Source organism: Panthera pardus, unplaced genomic scaffold (assembly GCF_024362965.1).
Source record: "Panthera pardus isolate Hobbes unplaced genomic scaffold, ASM2436296v1 HiC_scaffold_11, whole genome shotgun sequence".
Lineage (NCBI taxonomy): Eukaryota > Metazoa > Chordata > Mammalia > Carnivora > Felidae > Panthera > Panthera pardus.
The window spans coordinates 77,740,940-77,764,972 of record NW_026526666.1 but is presented as its reverse complement, the minus strand read 5'-3'; the positions used below and the strand labels follow the sequence as shown (position 1 = coordinate 77,764,972).

At 56.7% G+C, this 24,033-nt stretch overlaps 1 protein-coding gene across 4 annotated transcripts; it reads right to left on the bottom strand.

Moving 5' to 3' along the window:
- Nucleotides 1-840: 840 nt before the first annotated feature.
- Nucleotides 841-22,978, bottom strand: RSPO1 (R-spondin 1). 4 transcript variants are annotated; one of them, XM_019430273.2, is made up of 6 exons: nt 22,824-22,978; nt 13,415-13,797; nt 5,000-5,191; nt 2,847-2,996; nt 2,355-2,543; nt 841-1,635 (listed from the first exon to the last, which is right to left on the bottom strand). In XM_019430273.2, the coding sequence occupies exons 2-6, from the start codon at nt 13,506-13,508 to the stop codon at nt 1,469-1,471; spliced, it is 792 nt and encodes a 263-aa protein (XP_019285818.2). In that variant the 5' UTR covers nt 13,509-13,797; nt 22,824-22,978; the 3' UTR covers nt 841-1,468. The 4 variants fall into 4 exon arrangements, with proteins under 4 accessions (XP_019285818.2, XP_019285815.2, XP_019285817.2 ...); XM_019430270.2 differs by lacking the exon at nt 22,824-22,978 and adding an exon at nt 18,082-18,401; XM_019430272.2 differs by lacking the exon at nt 22,824-22,978 and adding an exon at nt 14,664-14,791.
- Nucleotides 22,979-24,033: the final 1,055 nt, after the last annotated feature.

Below are 24,033 nucleotides of genomic sequence, written 5' to 3'. Positions count from 1 at the left end.
CTTGACTCAAATACCACCTTCTCTGAAAAGCTTCCCTGAGATAAAGTCTTATTTCAATTCACCTTAATTCACTTTCATAGCTATGTGTACGCGCCAGGGGTTGCCTGGCCTCAACTCCACCCATTTGTGATTACACACTTATCGGAAGGATCCCTTGGTCCGTGACTGTCACCCCTACCAACCTCTACTTCTGTGAGGGCAAGGTCCCTGCCTGGCTCCCCCTGGAAACCAAACACTGAGTCCGGGGCCCGGGGCCCATTAGGCTGCCAGTGGACACTTGGGGATGCCACAAGAGGTCATTCTACCCACCGTTCTGTCTTTGGGATCCAAGGGTTTCCAACCATCCCAGAGAACCTGGGCATCCCTGGCCCCTAGGGTGCCACTAACCCCCCCAGGATGCAGATTCTACCTCTCCCAGATGGCAAGTCTTCCTGCACGGCCGACCAGAACCCTTCCCGCGGCCAGGTGGCCAGGACCTTGGTTCCGTCCGCAGAGGTAATGAGAGCAGTACTTCTTAAACTTGAATGTGCACGCCAGGGACCTGGAACCTTGTTACACCGCAGATTCTGGTTCGTCAGGTCTGGGATGTGACCCGAGACTCCCACTTCTAACGGGCCGCCCGATGACGACGTTGATGCCGGTCCGCAGACCACACTCTGAGTAATAAGGATGTAGAGAAGCTGGTTATCACCCTCAGAGTATCCCCAAAGTTTTCTTCCTGCCCTGGACCCTCCGTCCAGAAGCCATTAGGGGATCTCTTCAAAACTCAGCCCTGTTCCTTCCTGCTCCCGTGTACCCCACCAACCCCTGGACCCTGAAAAGGAACGTGGTGCCTGTGGCTACTGTTGTCATTTGGTTTTGTTTTTAATTTCAAATAAACTTTTAAGCAGTTTTCAGAGTCGGGGCAGCCCTGACACGGATCATGGGTGTGTAACAATACTCTCCAATAATAAAGTCACACAGCTGGAGATGCTGAACAGGCCTTGAGCTTTGGTTCCTGTCTGCCACCCTGGACTGATCCTATCAGCTCCTCCAGAAGTCTTCACTCTGTTTGGGTTTGCATGTGGGGAAATTGTCTCTCTGACATGTCCCTTGGTAGCATCGCAAACCAAGTCTGTGACGCTGGGCCCTCTGCCAGGCAGAGGTGACCCCTCCACCTCCCCACCCTGTTCACACGGTGACGTCCGGGAGATAAAAGTGTCATCCGGTGGCCTCGATTGTGTGTGTGTGTGTGTGTGTGTGTGTGTGTGTGTGCGCGTGCGCACAGATGCACACATGTACGCTGGTTGCATGTTTGGCCATGGACCCTTGTGTGTGTGTGTGTGTGAGTGTTTGTGTGTCCGTATACGTATGGAGAGTGTGTGAACGCTGGGCCCCCAGCGCTCCAGTTCAGTAAAGCTTTCAACACACAGAGCAGCGCTGGACTCTTTCTGCACGGGCCTGGAGGCTGAAGAATGTCCCTAGGCCCCTAGGTGAGCCCTGCAGGCGTGACCGGCCCCGCTGTCCCCTGGTGCTGCGGCTGCTGCTGGCCCTTGCGTCTCCGGGAGCCGGTGCCCGCCTCCTTGCTCTCCTTCCTGCTCAGGTTCCTGTTGGCGTTCTCCCGCCGGCCCTGGCCACCTTTCCTCCTCTTCTGCCCTGCAACCCCAACAGCAGGAAGAGTCAACAAAGGATGTCCCACAGCAAGTGAGGTGGCCCTGGGCATGGCCGAGGGCTCTTGGGGGGGGTGGTGGTGAGGAAGCGGGGCGGGGGAAGCAGGGGGGCTGGAGTCGCTGCCTTTAGGCAGCTGGGGACCCCTCAAGGCTTCTTCTGACTGGCGGCTACTTCAGAGGACCCTGAAACATGGGCACAGAGACAGGGGTCCGGGAGCCTCTCACCCTCCACCCCTCGACGAACCAGACGCCCTCCTCATCCTTGTGACCTCCTCAGACCTTGGGCCCCAGTGGGCCAAGATGTTTGGTGCAGCTCTCAGGACAAGCAGGACAGCCCAGCCCCCGACTCCCCTGCCCCCAGGGCCAGCTGTCCCATCATTGCCGCCTACTGCCTGTGTGACCTTGGTCACATCACCGCACCTCTCTGGGTCTTAGCATCCCCTTCTGTGCCCCCATCTGACCTCCGAGGGTCCCTCCGGTGCCAACCTCAGCTGGCTCCCAAGAGATGGGGAAACTGGAGGGATGTGGACACTGAAGGTCCCAGCTCCCACCACACAGAGTCCTGGGGACTGCTCTCTGCCGGGACCTGGCACCCGGAGTTGGGGTTCCCATCTGGCCCTGGGCGACAGGCAGGAGGCGGAAGCGGCCGCACCTCCGTGGCGGTCCCTGACTCCCAGCCCTGGGGAGGCCGAGGCCGCAGCTCACCCTCAGGACAGGGCGTCCTCCGCACTGTGCACCTGCGGGTCTCCTTGGTGTCGGAGCAGGCAGCGTGGTCTCCCCCGGGGGCGTGGAGCACCCTCCGTGTCCGCTCCTCAGAGCCCCTCCGGAAGCCGCACAGCCTCTTCTTCTTGGAGCACGGCCCCCACAGGGACCACTCACTCATTTCACATTGTGCTGGCAGGAAGCGAGGGAAGAGGGAGAGAAACAGAGGGAAGAGGGAGAGAAAGGGGGGGAGGGTCACACCTCCTCCCCCCACCCAGAATTCTCCACGGGAGTCTCCCCCACCTGCTCTGTGCCTGGAGGCATCTTCAGTGCAGAGGGCAGAGAAACCCCACAGGGTCGTGGGGGTGCATGTGGGGGGGTAAGCTTTGCTGCACGGCCCCCCCCAGGCCCAGGCTCGCCCTGCCCCCCACACCACCCTGCCCGCCCCTCCCCTGGGGTCCCGCACCCTCTGCCCACAGCTCCCAGCAAACTCACCAGGACTACTGCACTCCATGGTGCTGTTGGCAGCCGCCGAGCCCTCGGGACAGGCTGGATAGCAGCGGCCCTTGTGCAGGTATAAGCTCTCCTTACACTTGGTGCAGAAGTTGTGGCTGAAGCAGGCCTCGCAGTGCTCAATCTTGCACTCTGAGGAGAGGGCCAGATGGGGGCCCTCTGACTCATCTCCCATCCCCAAAGCCCCCCCCCCCCACAGGGCAGACCTCCCCCCCCCCCCACTTCCCCGAGGGCAGGACTCTGGCCTAGAGCTGCCATGACTGTGGGAGGGAAGGCAAGGACGGGGTGGGGAGAGGAGGCCGAAGTGGCCACTCTTCGGGTCTGCCAGGGACAGTCAGCTAACTCCACCCCAAACCCCACACCAGGCCCTGGAACCAAGGTGAGGCCCAAGACAGCTGTTTTCAGAGGAGGAGGGCAGGACACCTTGTGGGATCAGTGGGGACGAGAGAGAAGGGTCCCAGCGTGTCGTGGCACCCTAGAGGGCCACCCGGTCAGAGGATCAGAGTCGAACGGAGGGATACAACGGTTTCCTCTCTCCGTTGCACCCACAACATCCCACGCTCTGGTTCCCCTCCTGCCCTGCGAAAGGAGTCTGCTTGGAGGGGGGCGGGGAGAGGAGAGATCCCAGGGCAAATTCCTCTCCCCCTGTAAGGTCTGGTTCCAAGAACCACCCCGGCTGGACTCCTGGGTCCCTCCCCATCCCCTCCTGCCAGCTCTCCCTCCTCTGGGGAAGTGGGGGGAGGGGGGGTTACAGGGCTGAAAGTAGGCAGGGCCTTTCACAATCTCTCCCTTCCCAGATCGTGGGCAGGACTAACTTCCTCCCAGTCTCTGGCACCTGAAGCTGGGGCTGCTAGTTTCCCAGGAGCTGGCACAGCCAGGAACTCCTACCCCAAATACCCCGAGGACCAAGAGGGCAGCCCCAGGGCCCCACCTCTAGCCTCACAAGCTCCCCACCCCACCCCACCCCACCCCACCCCACCCTTCCTCTGTGCCTCCTGGGCTCTTGGCTTTATCTCTGTTTCTTCCACTAGCCTCCCTCCTCTCTTGCTGATTCCTGGGTTTGGTCGCAGGTGAAATACAGTAAAGACAACAGCAGGTACCACTTACAGAGCGCCAGACATCTAGGGCTTTCTATATGCCTCTGATGACAACCCTAGGGGGGTAAAAACTACCACTCTCATTTTAAAGATGAGGATTTGAGAGGCTGCAAAATCCCAATGTTGCACAACGAATGAGAAGCAGAGTTGAGATTAGAACCCAGGGCCGATCTCGGGGCCGTCATTTCCCCCTCCAGGCCTCACCGTTGTCATCCAAAAGAAGGACCCCTGTCACTTAGGTCCCACCTCCCTCCAAAGGCTGTTGTGAGGCTCGACTGATAGGAGGTCTGGAAATGCATTCTAAACTCCGAGGCACTGGCCAACTGGGAGGCGCACTGGCATTGGTCACCAGAGTGTGTTCCCTGCCTGTCCCCCAGGGTGCCACCGTGAGCCTGAACAGAGGTGGGATGGGCCGTGCCTTAAACCACACGGAGCTGCAGCTGATAGAGCGGACCCCAGCCAGAGAGAAGACCTGGGCGGAGGCAGGGGAGGCTTGAACTTGCCCGCAGTCAGGGGAGCCCGGGGCGGGGGTTCAAGCAGAAGTGTCCTGGGAAAGGACATACGTCTCAGAAGCACCTGGCTTTCTGGCTGTGGTGTGGAGGGTTGGAGGACAGATAAACAAGCTCCTGCAATATTCCAGAGGAGAGGTGCCAGGAGCCTGGGAGAGACCATGGCAGTGAGGATGGAGGGAGAGGGGAGGCGGCGGGCACCATGTGGTTATGGGATGGACCGGGGGCGTCACAAGGAGAGGCCGAGAGGCCGGCCCTCCAGTCGGTGGTGTGAGTGGCTCAGGACCCTGCAGGAGTGCAGGTGGGTGCACGTCCGGAGGCAGGAGATGTGGTTCTGAGGTGGACCCGCTGAGCCGGAGAGGAGAATGGACCCTCTGAGATGTCTGGCTGGCAGCTGGATACTTGAATCAGGAGCCTCATCCCTGCCCCCCACCCCTCGGTGTCCCCTCTACTCCTCCTGCCGGCTACCAGCGGTCCGAAGCACCCTCCCCCGGGGGCCAGAGCCTTCTCCAGCCCTCCCCACACTCACTGATGCACTTGTTCATGTCGGGGTTGCGGGCGTCGAAGTAGCCAGGAGGGCAGGAGGGCAAGCACACGCCCACCTGGCGGATGTCGTTCCTCTCCAGCAGGATGAACAGCTTGGGCGAGCACTTGAGGCAGCCGTTGACTTCCGAGCAGAGCTCACAACCTTTGGCACAGGCCTGGCTCCCCTCGGCACTGACTGCAAGGGTGGGACAGGGGGAAGGAGGGGCTGTAGGCGAGACCACCGTCTTTCCCAGGCTCCCACACGGTTGGGAAGTGAGTAGATTGGGGTTTCTTCCCACGTAATGACTGTGCTCAGGAGGCACATGCCAGGATGGCACCTCTTTAAGACGGTTTCATAGGGGTGCCTGGGTGGCTCAGTCGGGTAAGCGTCCGACTTTGGCTCAGGTCATGAGCTCACGGGTCGTGGGCTCAAGACCCGCGTCAGGCTCTGTGCTGACAGCTCAGAGCTTCCAATTCTGTGTCTCCCCCTCTCTCCGTCCCTCCCCCCTTCGCGCTCTGTCTCTCTTTCTCGAAAATGAATAAACATTAAAAAAAAATTTTTTTTTAAAGACTGCTTTGTAAACCTCCCCAGCATCATCTCTCAAGGGAACTAGCACAGATGCCTGAAGCAAGCGCCATCGTCCACCCTAAGTGTCTCTCTACCTCCAGGCACAACACAGGCTCGCTCTCCGGTCTTGCTCTACCCTTCCGGGAGAAGCTGCTGAAGCCGCACGCTTCCCAGAACCTACCCCTACCCTCCCCAGAGGAAGCAAGGTTCAGCCTCAGGTACGAAGGCTCAGGTATGGAAGGCGGGTATTTTTTAGCCTTGAGAAAGATTTAAGGTCAAGAAGGACAATGGGTTAAGCTATCTGAGCAAAGGATCATCTGGTCAGAGATAGGAAAACAACTAGAATAACTATGTCCAGAACAGTGGCCTCAACCAGAGACGATTTTGCTCCCCAGGGGATATGTAGCAACGTCTAGGGACCTGTCACACCGGGGAGGGGCGTTGTTACCGGTATGGAGAGAGGCCAGGGATGCCACGAAACATCCTATAACGCACGGGGTGGCCCCCGCAAGAAATTGTCTGGTTCAAAATGGCACTGATGCTGAGGTTGAGAAACCCTGGCCATCCTTTGAGGCGGTGTGATCTCCAGCCCCAGCACGGGGTCTCAAACCTTCGATGTCATTCCTTTATGGACTTGTTTAACCAACACTCCCCGAGCCCCTCCCAAGTACCCTGTGCAGTGTGAGCGCCAGGGGCCTGGACACGAGGTCGCCTGACCCTCCAAACTGATCTTTCGGTGGTGCCGACAGGCAAATGCTGACAGCCGCAGGCCTGGCGATAGTGAACCCAAAAAGAAGAGAGGGAAGGAGTCCCAAAGGAGGCGCCATTTGGGCCGACTCTTGAAGAATCTGTAGAGATTTGTCCATTAGGAAGTGGAGATCACGGCCCTCTAGGAACAGGGCCACAGAGGTGTAAAACAGCCAGGGGAATTGCAGATAATTTGGGGTGCAGGAGGGGTAGGGAGGGGGATGGCGAAAGATAAGAGCTTTCGATATCATGCTAAGGAATTTGAACTTGATCCTGCCAGGCAGCGTTTCCCAAAGAGCATTCCTGAGACCATGTTCTCCCCTAGATGTTCATCAAAGGCTGTGGAGAAAAGGCCACTACGTCAGGTAAGACTGAGAACCACTGGGTCCCACAGGTCTAAACAGGATTCTTTACTGTAGGGCGTCTTCAACCCTTTTATTATGCTCCTGTGCAGTGGCTCCCTAAGAGGGGGACAGAGGAAGCTTTATTTCCCAAACATTTTGGCCACAGAACCCTTGTTTTGCAGAGCTTTTCCTGGGACATTTCTCCGAACTGATTAGACAGGAGGAAGCTATTGGCAAGGTGCAGGACCCGGGCTGATTTGTACGTTGGAAGGTTCCTCCGGCAGCGTGGGTGGAGACCAGAGACTGAAGGACCATTTGGAAGGAAGTGGACCAGATCATCCAGGTGAGGAAGATGAGAATGTCTGAATGAATATTCTGCTCAGTTGGAGATGGACAGAAACAGATTTAAGAGAAGCTTAGGGACTATAACCGGTAGGCGGAAGTGACCAACAGGAGGGAGGAGTCTGTAGGGTAGGTGGCAGAACAGTGTGGCTGGTTACTTAAAGGAGGCTCAATCCATGGGAAGGCAAGCAGGTGGAGAAGAGAACAGGGAGAGAGGTTATGAGCCACTTAGGACCCAGCCTGCAGCGAGGGGCTGGAGACACGGGCTGCAGACGGAGGGCCGGGAGGATCAGAACAGACGGCGGGACCACTGCCACTACACGCAGCATAGTGGACCCCCAGCTCAGGCTTCCGAGTCGGCTAGAGCTGGAGCCAAGTCCCCAGCATGTGACCAGGGGCGAAACACAGTGTCTAGTGTGCCTCCCTTGCCACCACCAGAGAGGGACGTGAGGATGTCCACTCTGGAGGGCTGCTGGGAGGAGTGATCCCTGATTTCAGAACAGGAGAATGAGTTGGAGTTAAGAAGGCGAGCAGAAGAAGCGAAAAAGACCATGACGAACACAACCATGTAACAATGCCGTAACCACGGTAACAGCCGCTAACTACCAAGTGTCCAGAACTTAATCTGTCCTCAGAGGTCATCGAGTGTTCACTCACTTAACTCGCACAATCCATGAAGCAGGTGCTGTTATTATGTTATAATCCTCATTTTTACGGGGGAGGACCTGGAGAAGTGACGGGACTTGGCCAAGGCTTCGCGGCCCGCACGTGCTCCAGGCAGAGGGAACGAAGTTTAAGAAGGCCAAGGGCAGGACCATGCCGGGTGACGTGGGGACCAGAAGTAGGGGTCGATTGTTGTTGTTTTTTTTTTAAGTATAGAATTTAGTTGCATAGAGGCAGTGTTAATCGACCAGTGCACTTAACAATTAATATTGTTCTTGGTTTAGTTCTTCTAAGAGCAAAAATACTCACATGTTGCATTGGCGTTACGCGGGAGCCCTGGGGACTACTTTTCCACTTTGAGTCTTTATTCGGCTGTGTTACAAATTAATAAGGTACTGCAGATTTTAGGTACTGCTTCTACCCCCAAGACATTACATCCTCTGTTATGCAAGATTCTTACTGAATACATTGTTGAAATGAATGTTCCCTCTATTCTTGCCTGGGTTTCTTTTTTGTTGTTGTTTAATTTTTTAATGTTTATTTATTTTTGAGAAAGAGAGAGACAGAGCATGAACGGGGGAGGGGCAGAGAGCGAGGGAGACACAGAATCCGAAGCAGGCTCCAGGCTCTGAGCTGTTGGCACAGAGCCTGATGCGGGGCTCGAACTTGTGAACCACGAGATTATGACCTGAGCCGAAGTCAGAGTCTTAACCAACTGAGCCACCTAGGCACCCCATCTTGCCTGGGTTACAATAATTGAACTGATCCAGGTGTCCCATTTGCCGGCCACTATAGCTATGTCCCCATGCTCATTCATTCCATCCTTGTCACTTTTGTTAAGGACAGATTTGCAAAAGGCCCCTCAGAATACTGCGATCCTCCTCGCATTCAACCAACAACAGATCTCTGTGTGCATTTCTCTTCGGATCTCTCAATGACACAGCAAGAGAAAGCGTGGAGCACTCGGGTTCTGAAATCAGCATGGTGGGGGGGGTGGACCACGGAGGGAGGAGTAAGACAGAAAGCTGGAGAGGGAAGCAGGCCCAGATGAGGAAGGGTCTTAAACCTGTACGCGGGAGTTTGGACACTGCCCTACAGGCAGTGAGGAATTACTGGGGGCTTTAAAATCGGAGACGCGGTCAGGATCACTGTGTGGTATGGAGAAAGGGTTGCGGGGACGGCAATCTGGGGGCAGGAAGACTCCTCAGCTCGAAGAGACACAGCTGAACTAAGAAGATGCAAAGGAGCAGACATAGGTAAGATACTCAGGTGGGAGAAGCAACCAGACCAGCTGATGGGCTGGACGTGGGGCCGAGAGGCTGGGGAAAGTGCAAGCCGAGGGTGACTCCCAGGTGTTGGGCTTGCGTGACAGGGTGGCTGTTGGCCCTTCACCGAGAGAGGGACCGCAGGAAGAGGAGCAGGTTTGGGTGGGGGAGATGATGCATAGTCGGGTTTTGGATGGGTTGAGGTTGTGGTTCCTGTGGGGCATCCGGGGGAAGGTGTCTATGAGGGAGTCGAGCCCGTAGCTCTGGAGCTCGAGAGAAAAAACACCTTGGCTGGAGACCTCGATGTGGAGTCCTTGGCACGAAAACAGTCCCGAAGGCATGGGGGCCCATGAGGCAGTGGACAGTGGGCACAGAGGGTGAGAGGAGGAATTAGGAAGTTAAGGGAGGGACAGAAGAAAGAAGGGCGGCTAGGAGGCTGCGAAGGGGCAACCGGACAGGTAGGGACCTAACTCAGTGGAAGGCAAGAGGAGAGCACCCTGGGCAGGACCCTGGCTGCTGAGGTGTCAGATAACGAGGCAGCAGCGGACAGGGGTTGGCACCCCTGGTGGGGGCGAGGGCAGAGGGCAGTGGTCGAGGAGCAGAGGAAGGAGAGACATCTCCTTCAAGAAATCAGCTGTGGAGCGGGGAAGAGAACCCGGGGATCTGTCCGTGGAAGCCGTGGGCATCCGTGGTTCCACCGTGAAAGTAGAGGCATTCCCGGGCAGAGGCTGAGCAGCCTGGCCGCGCTTGCTTCACAGGCCAGCAGAGGAGGAGGGGCTCAGAGAGAAGCTGGGAAGTTCAACGAGGAAAGGGATGCTGGTCAAGAAGGATAGGAACCCAACGCTGTTCTCGGCTTAGTGAGACAAATGCATGGGCAGTGGGGCAATGGACAGCCATAGGGAGGGGGGTCTGTGTAGGGGAGAGGGGGGTCCAAGGAAGACGGTGGGTGTTGGGGGGCACGTAATGATTCAAAGGGAAAAACCGAGGCTCGTTCATTCCACAGACGTTTATGGCACACCTAACACGTGCCCAGAAGTGCTAGGAGCTTGGGGACCTGGAGATATAAACAAAGGCCCACCCAGGGATGCGGCAGGCAGGGCTGGCTAGCACCGTGTAAGTGGATGAGTAATGAAAGGCACTCCCTTACCCAGCCGGCTAGGTGAAGAGGGTGTGCCAGACAGGAGGAACAGCCTGTGCAAAGGCTCTGAGGCACCGAACATCCTAGTGCATTCACAGAATGGAACATAGGGCTTTTTCCTATTGGCAGGGAAGGTGACTGCAGAAGGGCATGGCCAGATTCACCATACGAAAGGACCCTTTGCCTACGATGGAGGGAGGCATACGGGGGAGGCAGCCTTGGAGGGCCGCAGTCTGGCTGAGGAGGTTGGGTGGGCTGGATGAAGTGGAGGGCACTCGGAGTAGGGATGGAGCCTGCTTCCCAACCTCTTCACAAAACCCTCTCCCACGGCTCTGCCTGCCCTCCCCCAAGTCCTCAGTGAAGCCCACTTCCCCAGGCCAGGAAGGCAAGGCTGTGCCCTCCCCCCGCCATTCCCCTGCGGCCTGTGTGGCTCCTTCATCCTTGTGCAAAACCCCTGCAAGTTGATATTCCTAAAGCCAAAACACCCCTGCCCAACATCCCTCAATGGCTCCCTATTACCAGCAGAATTGAGACCCATCTGGCCTTATTAATTTCTCCACCTGGCCTGGAAAGCTTCCCTGAGCTGATCCTACCCTCCTCATTTCTCAACACTACCCCTCAGCAATCCACAACTATTTTGGGGGGGGGGGTCTGGCCACATCACACTATTTCACACCTGCGTGTCTTTGCTCAAATCGGTCCTTCTTCCTGGAACATTCTCTGCCACTTCCTGAGCCTGAGTAACTCTTTCAAGCGTCAGAACTAAAGTCATCTCCTCCGAGAAGTCTTCCCTGATCTCACTTTCCCACAAAGTCTGGATGGGGTTGGATGGGGGAGTCAGGGTTCAGTGAAGGAATGGGGGCTTCATGGGAGCAGGACTAAGCAAGGGGCCCAGGAATCAGTTAGGAGAAGGGTCTCAGTAAGGGGAAGGAGCCCCCAATGCCAGGAGTAGTGAGAACATGAGGGCAGGGTGAGGGGCACAAAATCCAGGTGGGAAGGCATTCAGGAGAGGGCGAGAAGACAAGAGGCGGAGTGAGTGAAGACGGGGTTCAGGGAGGGGATGCGTCCTCAGCGAACAGGAGAGGAGGAAGTCGATCTGCCAGGGTTCGTAACTCACAACTGAAGAGCACTTTGCTCACTTTCTCCCCCTCCAGGCAGGGAGACCATCACACATGCGATCAGCCATTTCTGGACTCAAAACTGGTGTGTGCCTCCAGATCAGAGCCGCGTTGGGTGGCTTCTAACAGCCCTACTGACACGCAGTTACAGATGATGGCAGAGTCGACAGACCAGAGGCTCACAGCACAGCCAGCCAGCCTCCTCTGCCGTCCAGTGGTTAGGAGGCCAGGGTAGCCACACATCACATCTTGGGCCTCTTTCTTCCCTCCCCTCAACCCTGAAAACCCGAGCGCAAGATGGCCCACACGTTGTTTATATAACAGTGATGTGCATCCCAAAGTCTATACAGAGCTTGGTGTTTTACAAAGTGCTCACGACACACAATAAAATCTCACGTAGACTAGGGGCGTCTGGGTGGCTCAGTCAGTTGAGCTTCTGACCTCGGCTCAGGTCACGATCTCACAGTTTGTGAGTTCGAGCCCCGCGTTGGGCTGTGTGCTGACAGCTCAGAGCCTGGAACCTGCTTCGGATTCCGTGTCTCCCTCTCTCTCTGCCCTGCCCCCACTCACGCTTTCTCTCTCTCTCAAAAATAAATAAACATTAAAAAAAAAAAAAAAGGAGAGCCATCAAAATTGCTGCATTTGATGGCCCTTTGCAGGGACCGAGCCCTTTCTGCAGGCTCAGGCCAGTGCTTTTTATTCACTTATTTTTTTTCTGTACAAAAGTCTTGAACCCAGCTCTTCGACCCCTGGCTTAGGGAGGTGGGGGATGCGTGGCTCTGCTTGTGAGCGGGAAGCGTGACTGCCAGTGTGCGTCTCGGGAGCACGAGTCGTCCCTCCCTCCCGTTTGCTCTCTCTCTCTCTCTCTCTCTCTCTCTCTCTCTCCCATCTTGGAAACAGAGGAGACTGGTTATGAACCGCTAAACCGCATCTGGCCCATGGAGTCCAAAACGCTGGCCGCAACAGAGAGGAAGGGAGGAAAATCAAGGCCTCGCTGCTGATTAAACCTAACCGTCTCTAATTGTTTGTTAAGCTGGGGATTTTCAGCTTCACCAATTCTCTGAGCTTCTCTCCCTGGGCTGGGTTCTGGCCTTGGCCGCTCCCGCGGAGGCCCGACAAAACTCCACTGCCTTTCCACCTTTACTGGTGAGCCTCCGTCTGGTTGTGCCACACTTCTGTGGAGCCTCCGGCCTGGGGGCGTGGCATCTTTTATGGGGGACAGGCCTTGGGGGTCTGTAACATCGGCCTCCTCCTTCTCCCTGGCACGGTCCCATACACACAGTGGCCACTCCCACTACATACTGGGCAGGTACGGGTCCCCCATTGCTGGAGCCAGGCTGAGGCCCGAGGGCTCTCGGGGCTGCCCAGTCAGTCGTGATTTCCATCAAGCTCTGTTTTTAGGAAGACTGGGCTCACGGGAACTAATTACGTTCCAATACTGACCCTGTGTCTTTAGGGCTATTATCTCCTCCCGTGTCCTAGCCTCGGTTTCCCCATCTGTACAATAATAGAATTTAGTTCGGTTTAGTTTTTAAACTGGGAGGACCCTTCTTTCCAGTGACACCTTACGTGGAATCTTACCGAAAGCAGGGAAGAGTGAGGCACTCTGGTTGGGTGGGCAGTGGGGCCAGACGCCTTCCCACTGCCTCCCTTTCAGCCCCCCGTGCAGCTCCCTGAATCCCACCGGGCAGAGTTAAAAACCACGGGAGTGGATAGTCTCACGAGCCTCCCTGCTCCACTGTCTCTGCCCGGTGGGTGATCTGGGCAGGGAAAGCCATTGCCCAAGCTGAGCAGAGTTCCTGGCCCCAAGGGGTTGAGGGCTGCACTCCAGCCAAGATTCAAAGAAAAGAGCCCTGAACTCCTGTCGGTGAGGAGAGGACCATGAACCCCAGGCCACAGCGGTAGGGGACACATCTCCATGGATACCACACAAAGCTGGTGTTATGTCAAAGGGGCATAATTCACAAACTGGATCCTCACAAGAGAGAGGTTAATCTAGAAAGCGGAGTCTACAAAGGGGAAAACAGACAACGTGGGTCATCTGCAGAGTGGGTAATCTCCCCCAAATCAATCCACAAGCTGGATAATCTACTGAGTAAAGTACGAAGTGGCGTTGGACGAGTAGAATCTGCAATGGTCATCAGAGAAGGAAACCACCGATGGCCCTCTAGTCCCCAGGCGGCCCCCGCCCGCTCCCAAGGCCAGCGGTGGTCCGGCCCCGCTCCATTACTCACTCCGCCTCTGCCTCTTCCCCTTGATCCCCCGGCTGCCGGCAGCGAGATGCATCCAGCTCAGAAACAGGGCCACCACACACAGCCCAAGCCGCATAGTCACTCGCCAACTCCAGGCCCCTGGTAGGAGGGGTGGTCTCTGGGGAGGGGGGGCGGACAGTGCAGGGCTCTTGCTAACGCCTGCCGGGTTGGGTCAGCCGCAGGAGGCCCAGGCCTGGGCCGTATCCCAAATCCACCATAATCTCAGCTGGGGACAGAGAGGGTGTGGGGAGGCAACTTCTTCATCAGCCCATAGGGAGGTCCAGAGAGCGTTCCTCAAAGGCACCTTGGGGTGTCACGTGGGAGAACTCTTTGTCACCTCAGCAGGGACGCCTCCAAAAACCAACCTGGTAGGGGAGGAGAAAGAAAGGTCAATTCTGGGGAACCACGCGGTCCCCCCCAGTTTATACCTCCTACCCTCCCCTGTGGCTCTCCTTAGCCAGGAGACTGTGAGAACTCAGAATGGTTGAATGTTACAAGCTACCCACCTGGCACCCCCGGAGAAGGAATCTGCCCCTTCTCCCAGGAAGTTTGCAGAGTCCCCTAACCCGGGACTGGAGCCGGCTACCCAAGCAGCTGGAATATGGCAGACACTCAGATCAAATCCGTGGATCACTGGCAACTAGCTGGCCCCACCCCTGCCCGATGCTGGCCGGGCTCTAACTGGAAGTCCTTCTTTAGGTCGACCCTACAGACCTCATGCTGCAGCAATCGCCTGTCTCTAGAGGAGGAGCTCTCTCTGTCCTTCTGTAAGGGACCCCCTCAGCCCTCTCTTCCCAGTGCTGAGTCACCCCTGTGCCTTTCACCTGTGGGGCTGGAGCAGTGGCCCCCGACAGGCTGGCAGGCTCTGCGTGGCCCTCTGGGCTTGGCGGGAGAAAAGGAAGCAAGGCTTCCCCCGGCCACAGAAACTCTGACACAGCAGGCCCTGCGGGCCTGGCCTTTGTGAGAGGATAAAAAATGCCCGCCCTGGCCAGAGACACAGAGAATGGGGATAATCCCCCAGCCCAGCGAGAGCCAGAGCCAGGTCTCTGGACCCGCTGGCCGGGTGATGGGGGCAGGGGGAGCCGGTGCCTCCCCGGTGAAATGTGTCTGGAGCCCGACGCCGAAAACCCCGCTTCACGCTCAGGATCGCGCGCTCCCACACATTCTCCCAGCAGAGAGGTCTGCCCGAGCGCTGCCCTGAACACTTTGGTGCGGACCCACCCACGCTCACCCAGGGATAGAAGGGAACAGCGAGCCTCCAGGAAGCTTTGGAGATGCCAGGGAAGCACTGCCCTCCCGTCTGCTGGTTAGGAGCCTCTGAACGAGTCACTGAGCCTCCCTGAACCTCAGTTTCCTCATCTATAGGATGGGGACAAAGATGCCTATTTCACAGGCTTGCTCTGAGAGTTGGCTGAGTTTTTGGCTTACGAATGAGAAATCTGAAATGCTAGAGTGGCAGTGCCCCGCCCACCCCATCCCAGTCCCTTTCCCCTTCGCCTCTCAGGGAGGCCCCAGTGAGCCCACCTGCATGGGAGATAAATCATTATCCCACGAGGGAGTTCAGCACCTCCCTCCTCGGCCTCTCCCGCCCGGCTTTGAAGGCCAGTCACACTCAAGTGGTTAAGCTGCCCGGAGAAGTGTTTACACGAGGCTGACGGGTCCCACCTGGCGCTGCAGCCGGAGCCAGGGGAGACGCCCCCAGCCACCCCCAAATGCCAGCCCCTACATGCCCCTCCAGTACTCCCTGCGTGAACTGCCAGAGCCTTCCATGCTCCCCAGCCCCCACCACACACTTCCATCACCTACAAATCACCGTCATCCGGCTGAGCTTATCGAACTGGGGTCTTCAGCCAGAGGTTGGCCCGTAGAACATACGATGGTTAAGGGCGGAAGTCAGATCACCATATTGGCCACGCTATGTATTAGCGGTTACCGCAGGTGGAACTGGGCGGTCGCCTCAGTGTCCTTATCTGCAAGGGGGTGGTTGTTTTTTATGGCTTAAACGAGTTAATGCACGCCGCTGCTCAGAACGGTGTCTGGCACCTCATGACAACTCGCTCAGAGCTGTTGTATTTTCTGTGACCAAGAAGACACGATTTTGTGTCGACACGCCAGTGGTCATCTAAAAAGCGAGACGGGCGTTTCGTTTTGTTTTGGTATCATCTGGATCCCAAACACGATGCTGAGCACTGTTACGCAATCTCCATTTTTGGATCTTTACGGTCAGTTGCCTTGGCCCCAATGCGATCACTCAGCATGGCAGGGTTAACTTTTAATTGAGGCATGTGTGGAAGTGAGGTCCTGGGACCCCTGGCAGATACATGCTCGGGGTGCCGTGAGTCCTTACACCGGACAAACACTGCAGGAGAAGGCCACGCAGATCAACTGGTGTTAAATCCTGGGTCTCACTCTGCGATCAGCATCGACGGGGTCCTACGAGCAGGAAAGGTCTCCTATGCATCTCCTGTGTCTGCCTGGCTCGGTGCCTGGCACATCGGGCTTGGTGCTCGGCAAAGGTCAGCTCCCTTCCTTGCCCTGCCTCTACTTTCCTTCTATTCCCTTCAATCCTCCCCGCCCCCACCCCCCACCCCACTCTGGCTTAGCTTTCAGCCTGGCTCTTGCCATGCTCACCCTGGCCCTCTCCCACCTGAATCACTATGGAACCATGATCTCAGCTGGAAAATGGGCAGGACGATCCACATCGGAATTTCACTGGAGCAAATGACACTGGCCTCCCTCACCTATCACTGGATGGGAAAAAGTTCAAGCACTTTCAGTTGATTGATTGTCGATGGGCAGAAATAATGGTTTCATATGGTCAGACCTTCTGATGTTTTTAAAAAGAGAAGCTGAAAATTCAGAATCGTATGTGAAATGCAATTTTTAAAGCTGGACAGGTCTCAGACTGAAAACACCATAGAACCCAGCCCCAGAAGGTCACAGGTGGGTGCATCCAGCTAGCTCCAGCCAGCCCCTGCCCGTCCTACCCACCGACCCTCAAGGGCAGTGGACACAGACTACCCTGGATGGGCAGAGCCAGCGATGGGAACTGCTGGCAGTAATCAAGGTCTCAGGCACCTGGGGGGGGGGGGGAGAGGGGGGAAAGGAAGGGCATTTGTCTCTGCCAGGGTCAGGGTGAAAGGCTCACATTCATCAGGTACCTGCACCACCTGCCATGCGCTAGGCCCTCATTCACTGAGCACAACTCTAGGAAGGAAGTAGAATTACTCCCATTTTTTTTCCTGGTCCAGACAGGTTAAGGGTCTCAGGGCTACCAACCTTAGGACTGGGTGTCTGGAGGGCGAGGCAAGGGACAGGGAGCTGACCCCGGAGGTGGGGAAGGAACTGGCGGCAGAGGCAGAGCTGGGGCGGGAGACCCGGGAGAGAGGCGGTGCCCTCCCTGTTAGGTGGTCTCGCCAGAGAAGGGCACAGGCTGCGGAGGGGAACGGCCGGGGGTGGAGCTGAGGGCGGGGACTCGGTGCCCCCATAAGGTTGGAGTCACTTTCACCTTCTTGCCTGTAACACTATCAGGATAAATTGGTACTCCGTCCGGGGCCGGATACAGACCCAAAAATGTAAACCATCCCGATAATTTCTCATTAACCCTCCCCGGGACCGGCTACGGGTGGAGAGTTTCGCGGCTGGCGGGCGGGGGCAGAAGCATTGCTGGGCGGGGGGCGGGACCAAGTACGTGCCTGCCCGACCTGTCGGGATTAGCGTGTCGGCCGGAGCCAAGCCAGGTGCTGGGGCCGCCCCCCACCCCCCAACACCGAGGGCATTGGGGAAAGGCTCCTTCACGTCCCTCCATCTGCGCCCCACGCGCGCAAATTCTTCTTCCCTCCCCACTATCCGGGAGAGGCCCAGCAGGTGCAGGGGGAGGGGAGGCGGACCTTTGGCTGTCCCCCCCAAATCCAAGAGGACTCTCAAAGTCCAAGGGGCCAGTTTCACAAGAAAAGCCCTGCCCCCAAGCGCCCGCACCCAGAATCCGTCGTTGCCCTCCTTTGAACCCCGGGCGAACACAGCCCCCACCTCTCCCCGACCAAGCAGCACCCCCGTCCCTCAGCGCCCGACACCGGACAGGGTGAGGGAGTCGCGCCACCTCGCAGGGCAGTGGGGGAGGCCGTGCTAGCTGCCTGCCACGTCGGACCCGGACCCGGGCTGCGGGACTGGGGCGGGGGGGAACCGGGGGCCACGGGATTCAGGGGGATCCGAGGCGATGACACCAGGGGATCAAGAACTTCTGGCTTCGGGAGGAGGGGTGAATAGGGCGGATGGGTTTGGGGAATCCAGACCGATCAGCTTCGGTCAGTTTCAGAGTCAGAGTCAGATGGGATGAGATTCAGAGTGAAGACAGTCACCGGGGGGCTGCGGGGTTGAGGGGAACCCCGGGCAGCAACCGGGAGGGGGCTGCGCATTGGCTTGAGGGATGACGGAGGTGGCGGGACAAGCAGGGGAGGCTCCAGGAGGTGCCCTCTCCCGCCCTCCGACCCGACAGCAGTCAGAAGTCCCCTTCCCTTCGCTGTCGCCCCCCGCCCCCACCCCCCCCGCACTCAGCTCGGCGGAGCCCCGACGGCACGGCCCGCGGCGCCCCGGGTCCCGGGAAAAGGGGGCGCCAGGGAGAAGGACGGGGCAGCTCCGGGGGCACTCACCTCCGCGCTGCCAGCCGCGGCGGGGGCAGGCCCGGGAGGGGCGAGGGCGCGGCCGGCTCACCCGCCCGCCCGCCGCAGGACTGTCCTGGGCGCCCGGCTCGCCCGCGCTCCGCCCGCGCGTTCCCAAGTTGCTCAATCTGCGGGCGGCTCACGCCCTCCGGGGCCAGCGCCCCACCCGGCGCATCGGTCCTTTGGGGCGGCTCGGTCCGGCCCTCGCTCTCCGCAAAGCCCCACTCTGGCGGTCCGCTCCCCGCTCTCCGCCGGGCGCTGGTGCTCTCCGTCGCGCCTCCGCTCGGCCGGAGCTCCCAGCCCGGAGAGGGGCCAGTCCTCCGCTCGCACGAGGGAGGGAATCCCCCCCCTTTGCAGTCCCACCCCCCGAGCCGGCCCCCCTTGCCGGGATCCGCAGCAAAAAACGGACTGGAGTGCCAGGCCCGGGAGTCCGTAGCCCCCTCCCGCAAGCGCTTGCCCGCAGCTGGGGCGCTGCGCGTGGAGCGCGGGGCTGGCCGCGGCACATGTCCTCTGGGGCCTGGCGCAGACCCTCTGCCCTTGCCTCCTCCCCTCCCCACGCCCCGCACCCTGGGGATTCCACGCAGCCGCAGCACCCGCCGCAGCTCCAGGCACCGTGGGGGTCAGAACTGGGTCTGAGAGCCTCTCGAAACCTCAGTTTCCCTATCAGGAATCTAGAAAGTGACAAGGAACAGGCTCGACAGGGCCCGTGGTCCTGGCCACGCCCTCCTCCTCTCAGGGTAGAGTCTTCAGAGCATCTTCCCAGTTCAGAGGAAATGTGAGGCTGTGAGATTCTGGTAAATCCGGGCGAGGACGCCTCCACACGGACATGCTGCCGAAGAGTGAGGGGGAATTCTGAAATAAAACCCAGATTCAAACCCCTGCTCCATCACTTACCAGCTGTGTGGCCCTACCTAAGTGACTTAACCTCTCTGAGCCTCATCTGTTTTGAGGGTTCAGTGAAACGAAAGCTACAACAGCCTGGTAAGTGGCAGGGGAGCTGTGAATGCCTGTGGAGTGTCTTGAAGGGCTGCGGACACCCGCAGGGACCCACATGATGTTGAAGTCAAGCCTGATGAAGGGAGGGAGGGAGACTCACGTCTTGGGGCGGCAAACAGCTGTTCTCCAGCTTCATTTCAGACTGGTTAAAGGAAAATGGGCTAAAACTGTAGTTAGCAGGAGTTAAGTTAGAGCAGAAAAGCTATACTGATGGGGGGGGGACGCGGATAGGGGTGGTGAGTAATCAAGACAGGCTGTGGGATCTCCTCAGGACGGGAGGCGGGAGCCCTAACTATTGAGACAAGGGTGCAGGGTCTTTTACAGTGACAGGGGAATAGATGGAATGACCCCTGGAGTGTCCTGGTGGCCAGGGAACAGGGATGGTGAATGGCCAAAGAATGTGGAGCAGTCGGGTCCCAAATGCCCAGTGGCTGGGCTCATTCAGCCACAGCATTGCCAAGTTTGCAAGAGGCAAACAGCCATTTCCAAGTTCCTCCTGCCCCCACCCCCAGCTCCCTCTCAAAGCCGCTCCCCTGTCCACTCTGCCCTATGAGCTTTCCCTATGTCTCACCGGCCCTTGGCTCTGCTCCGTGCCTAATCAAACAGCCCCAAATGCCGAAAACGCAGTGTTTATTTTATTTTATTTTTTTACACACTTGCATAACTCCCTGACGAGCCACGCCAGGCGTTGGGCTTTTTGTTTGGTTTTATTTTGTTGCATTTAGGGGAAAAAAGAGAGAGAAGAGAAGGAATCACACAAACCATCCAGCCCTAGAAGATGTCTTAGGCCAGGCCGTGGGCTCGGGTTTCCTGCCTGAGGAAAAGTCTGCGGGAGTTGGGGGGCCTCACTACTAGGCTCAGGAATGAGTGAGAAAGGGAAGAAAACCACCTGGGTCAGGGAAGATAATGAATTAGAACCATGTGACGAAAATAAAGAGCATTTCTTGTGCACCTAATATATGCCAAGCCCTGTGCTTTGGATATATATTCTGTTGCCTAATTTTGCAGCCATTTGCCTTTCCTTTTTTTTTTTTTTCTTTTTCTCTTATAAATGTGAGTTCTGAGCCTCAGAAACGTCAAGTAATTTGCCCAGAGACATATGACCTGTAGGTGGCTAACCCGGTTGCCATTACGCTAAATGACTTGTAATTTTCCCCGAGGGAGCCAGGTTGTCCTGAATTTGCATATGTTGTCCATTCTTCCAAGAAATGTTTTTTTTTTTTCTCTCTGACCCTTTCTCTTGTTGTCTTTCAAAATGCCCTCATGAAGTTTTACCCAGCCACCTTGCACGTCAGGCTCTGGACCTTGTGTAGACCTATACATCACTCATCACTGGCCTGTGATTGTCTCTCCCACTGCACTGTGAGCCTCTTATGGGCAAAACCTGTGTCTGATTCACCCTGAGGACCCCAGCACCATGAACATACCTAACTGATGCTTGGTGAACTGAACCTCCGGACAACCGGGATTGTGCCTTTTGTAGATCCTGCCAGCTGATTCAGATGACATCTCAGGTCATCATCAGTCCTTACCCAAACCAAGATCACCCTTCTCATTAGAAGACCAAAGGTCAGTGGATGCAGGCCTGGGCTGTAGCTCCTAGAGATCAGCAAAGTTCCTTATAGCTGACGTCATCCTTTACCAGGTGAGAACTGTTCTCCCAGCTGGGTTGTCACCTTACCAGTATACCTTCAGCTACAAGTAATAGAAGACCAGCTCAAAATAGCTTAGACAGCAGGGTGGTTTATTATCTCATCTATCAAGAAGGGCAGAGGTAGGCATGATCCAGCAGCTCAGCAACCACATCGAGAATCAGATTCTTTCCTATATTCTCATTCTACCATCCTCAGCACCACAGCTACTGCCCTCCTGATCACAAGATGGCTGCAAGAGCTCCAGGCACCACATCTTTCCCCACTAAGTCCAGCAACAAGTCCAGCAGTCTGTTTTTAAAGAGTTAACTGGCATTTTAAAATGCTTAAAATGGTATATTCTGTATTACATATATTGACCACAATTTTCTTTAATTAATTTAACCGGATCACATGTCCACCAGTGAACCAATTGCAGACAAGAAGGATGATGCTATCAGCTTAGACCAATCAGGATTATGTGGGGAAGAGTGTTCATGGACAAAAGCAGAACTCTGTTGCACTGAAGAAGGGACAATGGGCTTCTGGGCAGGCAACCAACAGTGACCGTGGCCATCACTGTTATACACACACACACAAAACTGACTTTGTTAATATCAATTTATCACAGACTCCCCCACAAACCTTAGTCTCCCCGACCCTGTTAATCTCTGAGATCTTGTTATTCTCTCTTTCATGGGGGCAATATAGGATAATGGTTAATCACATTAGCGATTAGCTCGGTTAGCCCTGAGTTCAAAGCCCATTTCTACCACCAACTAGCTCAACGTCCTTGGCGCAAGTCACTTCGCCTCCCTGAGGCTCAGTCCCCTCATCTGTAAAATGGGTATAAGGACAGTATCTACACTACCCTTCTCATGGGGCTAATATAAAGTGATGGATTTATTTTATTTTATTTTTAACATTTATTCATTTTTGAGACACAGAGTGTGAGCGGGGAGAGGGGCAGAGAGAGAGGGAGACACAGAACTCGAAGGAGGCTCCAGGCTCTGAACTATCAGCACAGAGCCCGTCGTGGGGCTCGAACTCCCGAATCCCGAGATCATGACCTGAGCTGAAGTCAGATGCTCAACCGACTGAGCCACTCAGGCGCCCCGAAAGTGATATATTTAAAGAGCTTAGCACAGTGCTAGGAATTATAGCAAATACTTAGTACGCGCTGGCTCTTGTAATTAGTTATGAGTTTGTCCTCTAGTGCATTAAATATTAACTGAGTGTGATTGTATCCCAGGCACCAGGCTGGTGATGGAGGGTGGAGACACGAACATCACACTGTCTGTCTTCCCGAGGGGCTCCGGGACTAGTGGGACAGACCGATTTATAAGACAAGGAAGACTGGGAAAAGTGACAGCACAAAATAAGGGGTGATCACCACTCCTGGAGGGAGTCAGAGAAGCTTCTCCAGAGAAGCTTGAAAGACTTGTTGGCATTTTCTAGGCACATGAGATGGAAAAGGTGTTCCGGGCAGAGGGCGCGGTGCGTGTGGAGGGCCAGAGGCCTGATGCACGGTGGCACCCTCGGAGACCTAAGGAGTTCTGCTGTGCGGAGATTTAGGACGAGAGGGAGGTGGCGGGAGGGCGGTAGACGATAATTTTCCAAGGGGGGCTTGGGTACCAGGCTAAAGAGCAGGGACTTTACCTTGAGAGCAGTGGGCCACCCCCAGCATTGACGAGGTGGCTGAGAGGCAGGTTGGGGGAGACATGGCAGGGGGTGAGGAGCCCCCGCGAGAGAGGATAAGGGGGTCATCCCAAAGAGCACAGCTCTGTTTTTCCCCTTCCCCCCTCCACATCCCTTCCAGAGGGCTGGCTGTGTCCGGGACACCAGAAACACAGCCTCCCAGGTTCTCCATCTTGTCGTAACGGAGACGGGGTTCCCCTAAGGCACACCTGGGACACGCAGCTCTCACCCTGCGGGGTCTGGAAAACCATTGGCTCTCCCTCACGAGGAGTGAGGAGCCAGCCTGTGCCAGCGGCCTCCTCTCCCCCTGACCCTCCCTTCATGGCCCTCCCTCCACCATCCTTCGAATGCCCCCAATCCTTTCGATTCCTGCTGCTCTCCCTCCCCACTCCTCCTCACCCACATTACCTGCCACATGCCCCGTGGTGCCTTCTTTGCTCACACAGGACTTTGACAACGGTCTCAAGGTCCTCTTCTCCACAGCAGCCTCAAGCATCACCCTGGGGACCTTCTCCACACCAGCACCACTGTCACCTCCTGGACCTCCCAGACGGTGCTGATATTCTCGTCCACTTCACTGCAGGCTCCTGCTCACGTGGCCGTGCCCTCTTGGCCCCCAAACTGTTCCATCACTGACATCACAGGCTCTAAGACCCACCTCCCAGAGCCCCCAGGCCCCCCACCATAACCTCCTTCTGCTCCAGACCCCTTGCTCCCTTCCTCCTAACTCAGGTTCTTGACATATTGACGACTCAGTGATGATTTCGGTGCTGGCCTTCCCCGGGCAAACCCTCTGCCTCTTCCTGCTGAGCTCTGCAGGACAATCCCCCAGCTACCTGGGACGGGGGCTGCTGCAAATCCACAGCCAGGCTCAACTGGGCCCTCGGCCACCAGCGTTGACCCCTCAAGCCACCCGGGCCCCACCCTCGTCAAGACAGCTGAGACAGCCAGGGGACGCCTTCAATTTCCTTCTGCTAACACTAAACTCGTGATCCCTACCCAGAACCTCTTTCTCCCCAGATGCCCCCTTCTTGGTAAACAGCAGTGAACCTGATAAACAGGAAACCGGGAGTTGTTTTCATTCTCACCCCTCTCCCCTCCCACATCCACTCCATCTCAAATCCTGTCGGGTCTACCTCCAGACCCGGCCCAAACCCACGGACTCCTCACCTACTGCTGCTGCTTACCTGGCCGCTTGTGAGCGTCCCCTACTATCCCCCCTGCTTCCGCTCTATCCCCCCACCAGCACAGGCTTCGCACGGTAGCCGGAGAAAAACCTGAAAAATTATAAGGCAGATCCCATCACTCACTACCCTGTTTAAACCTCCCAGTGATTTTCCATTGTACTTGGAATCAAATCCAAACACCATCCCTTATAAGGCCGCATCCCTCTGGCTTCAGCTGTCTGCTCTCTCAGCCTCTGCCTCGCTGGGCTTCTTCGACCACTGCAAACCCTTCCTCGCCTCAGGGCCTTTGCACAGTCCTTCAGATGGACAGCTTCCTTGTTTCCTTCCACTCTCAGCTTCCCACCCCTGTGTCAGAAGGGCCACCCTGACCTCTCTGTCTCAGTAGCTCCCCCTTTCACCCCTTACCACGGCCTCCTTTCTATTGGACGTTG

Excerpts from the sequence above, each read along its gene's own strand:
- RSPO1 (XM_019430273.2), bottom strand. The coding sequence starts at position 13,508 with ATGCGGCTTGGGCTGTGTGTGGTGGCCCTGTTTCTGAGCTGGATGCAT. Across the intron at positions 5,192-13,414 it reads GGGGAAGAGGCAGAGGCGGA|TCAGTGCCGAGGGGAGCCAG; the intron begins GTGAGTAATGGA and ends CCACCCTTGCAG. Across the intron at positions 2,544-2,846 it reads CATGGAGTGCAGTAGTCCTG|CACAATGTGAAATGAGTGAG; the intron begins GTGAGTTTGCTG and ends GCTTCCTGCCAG.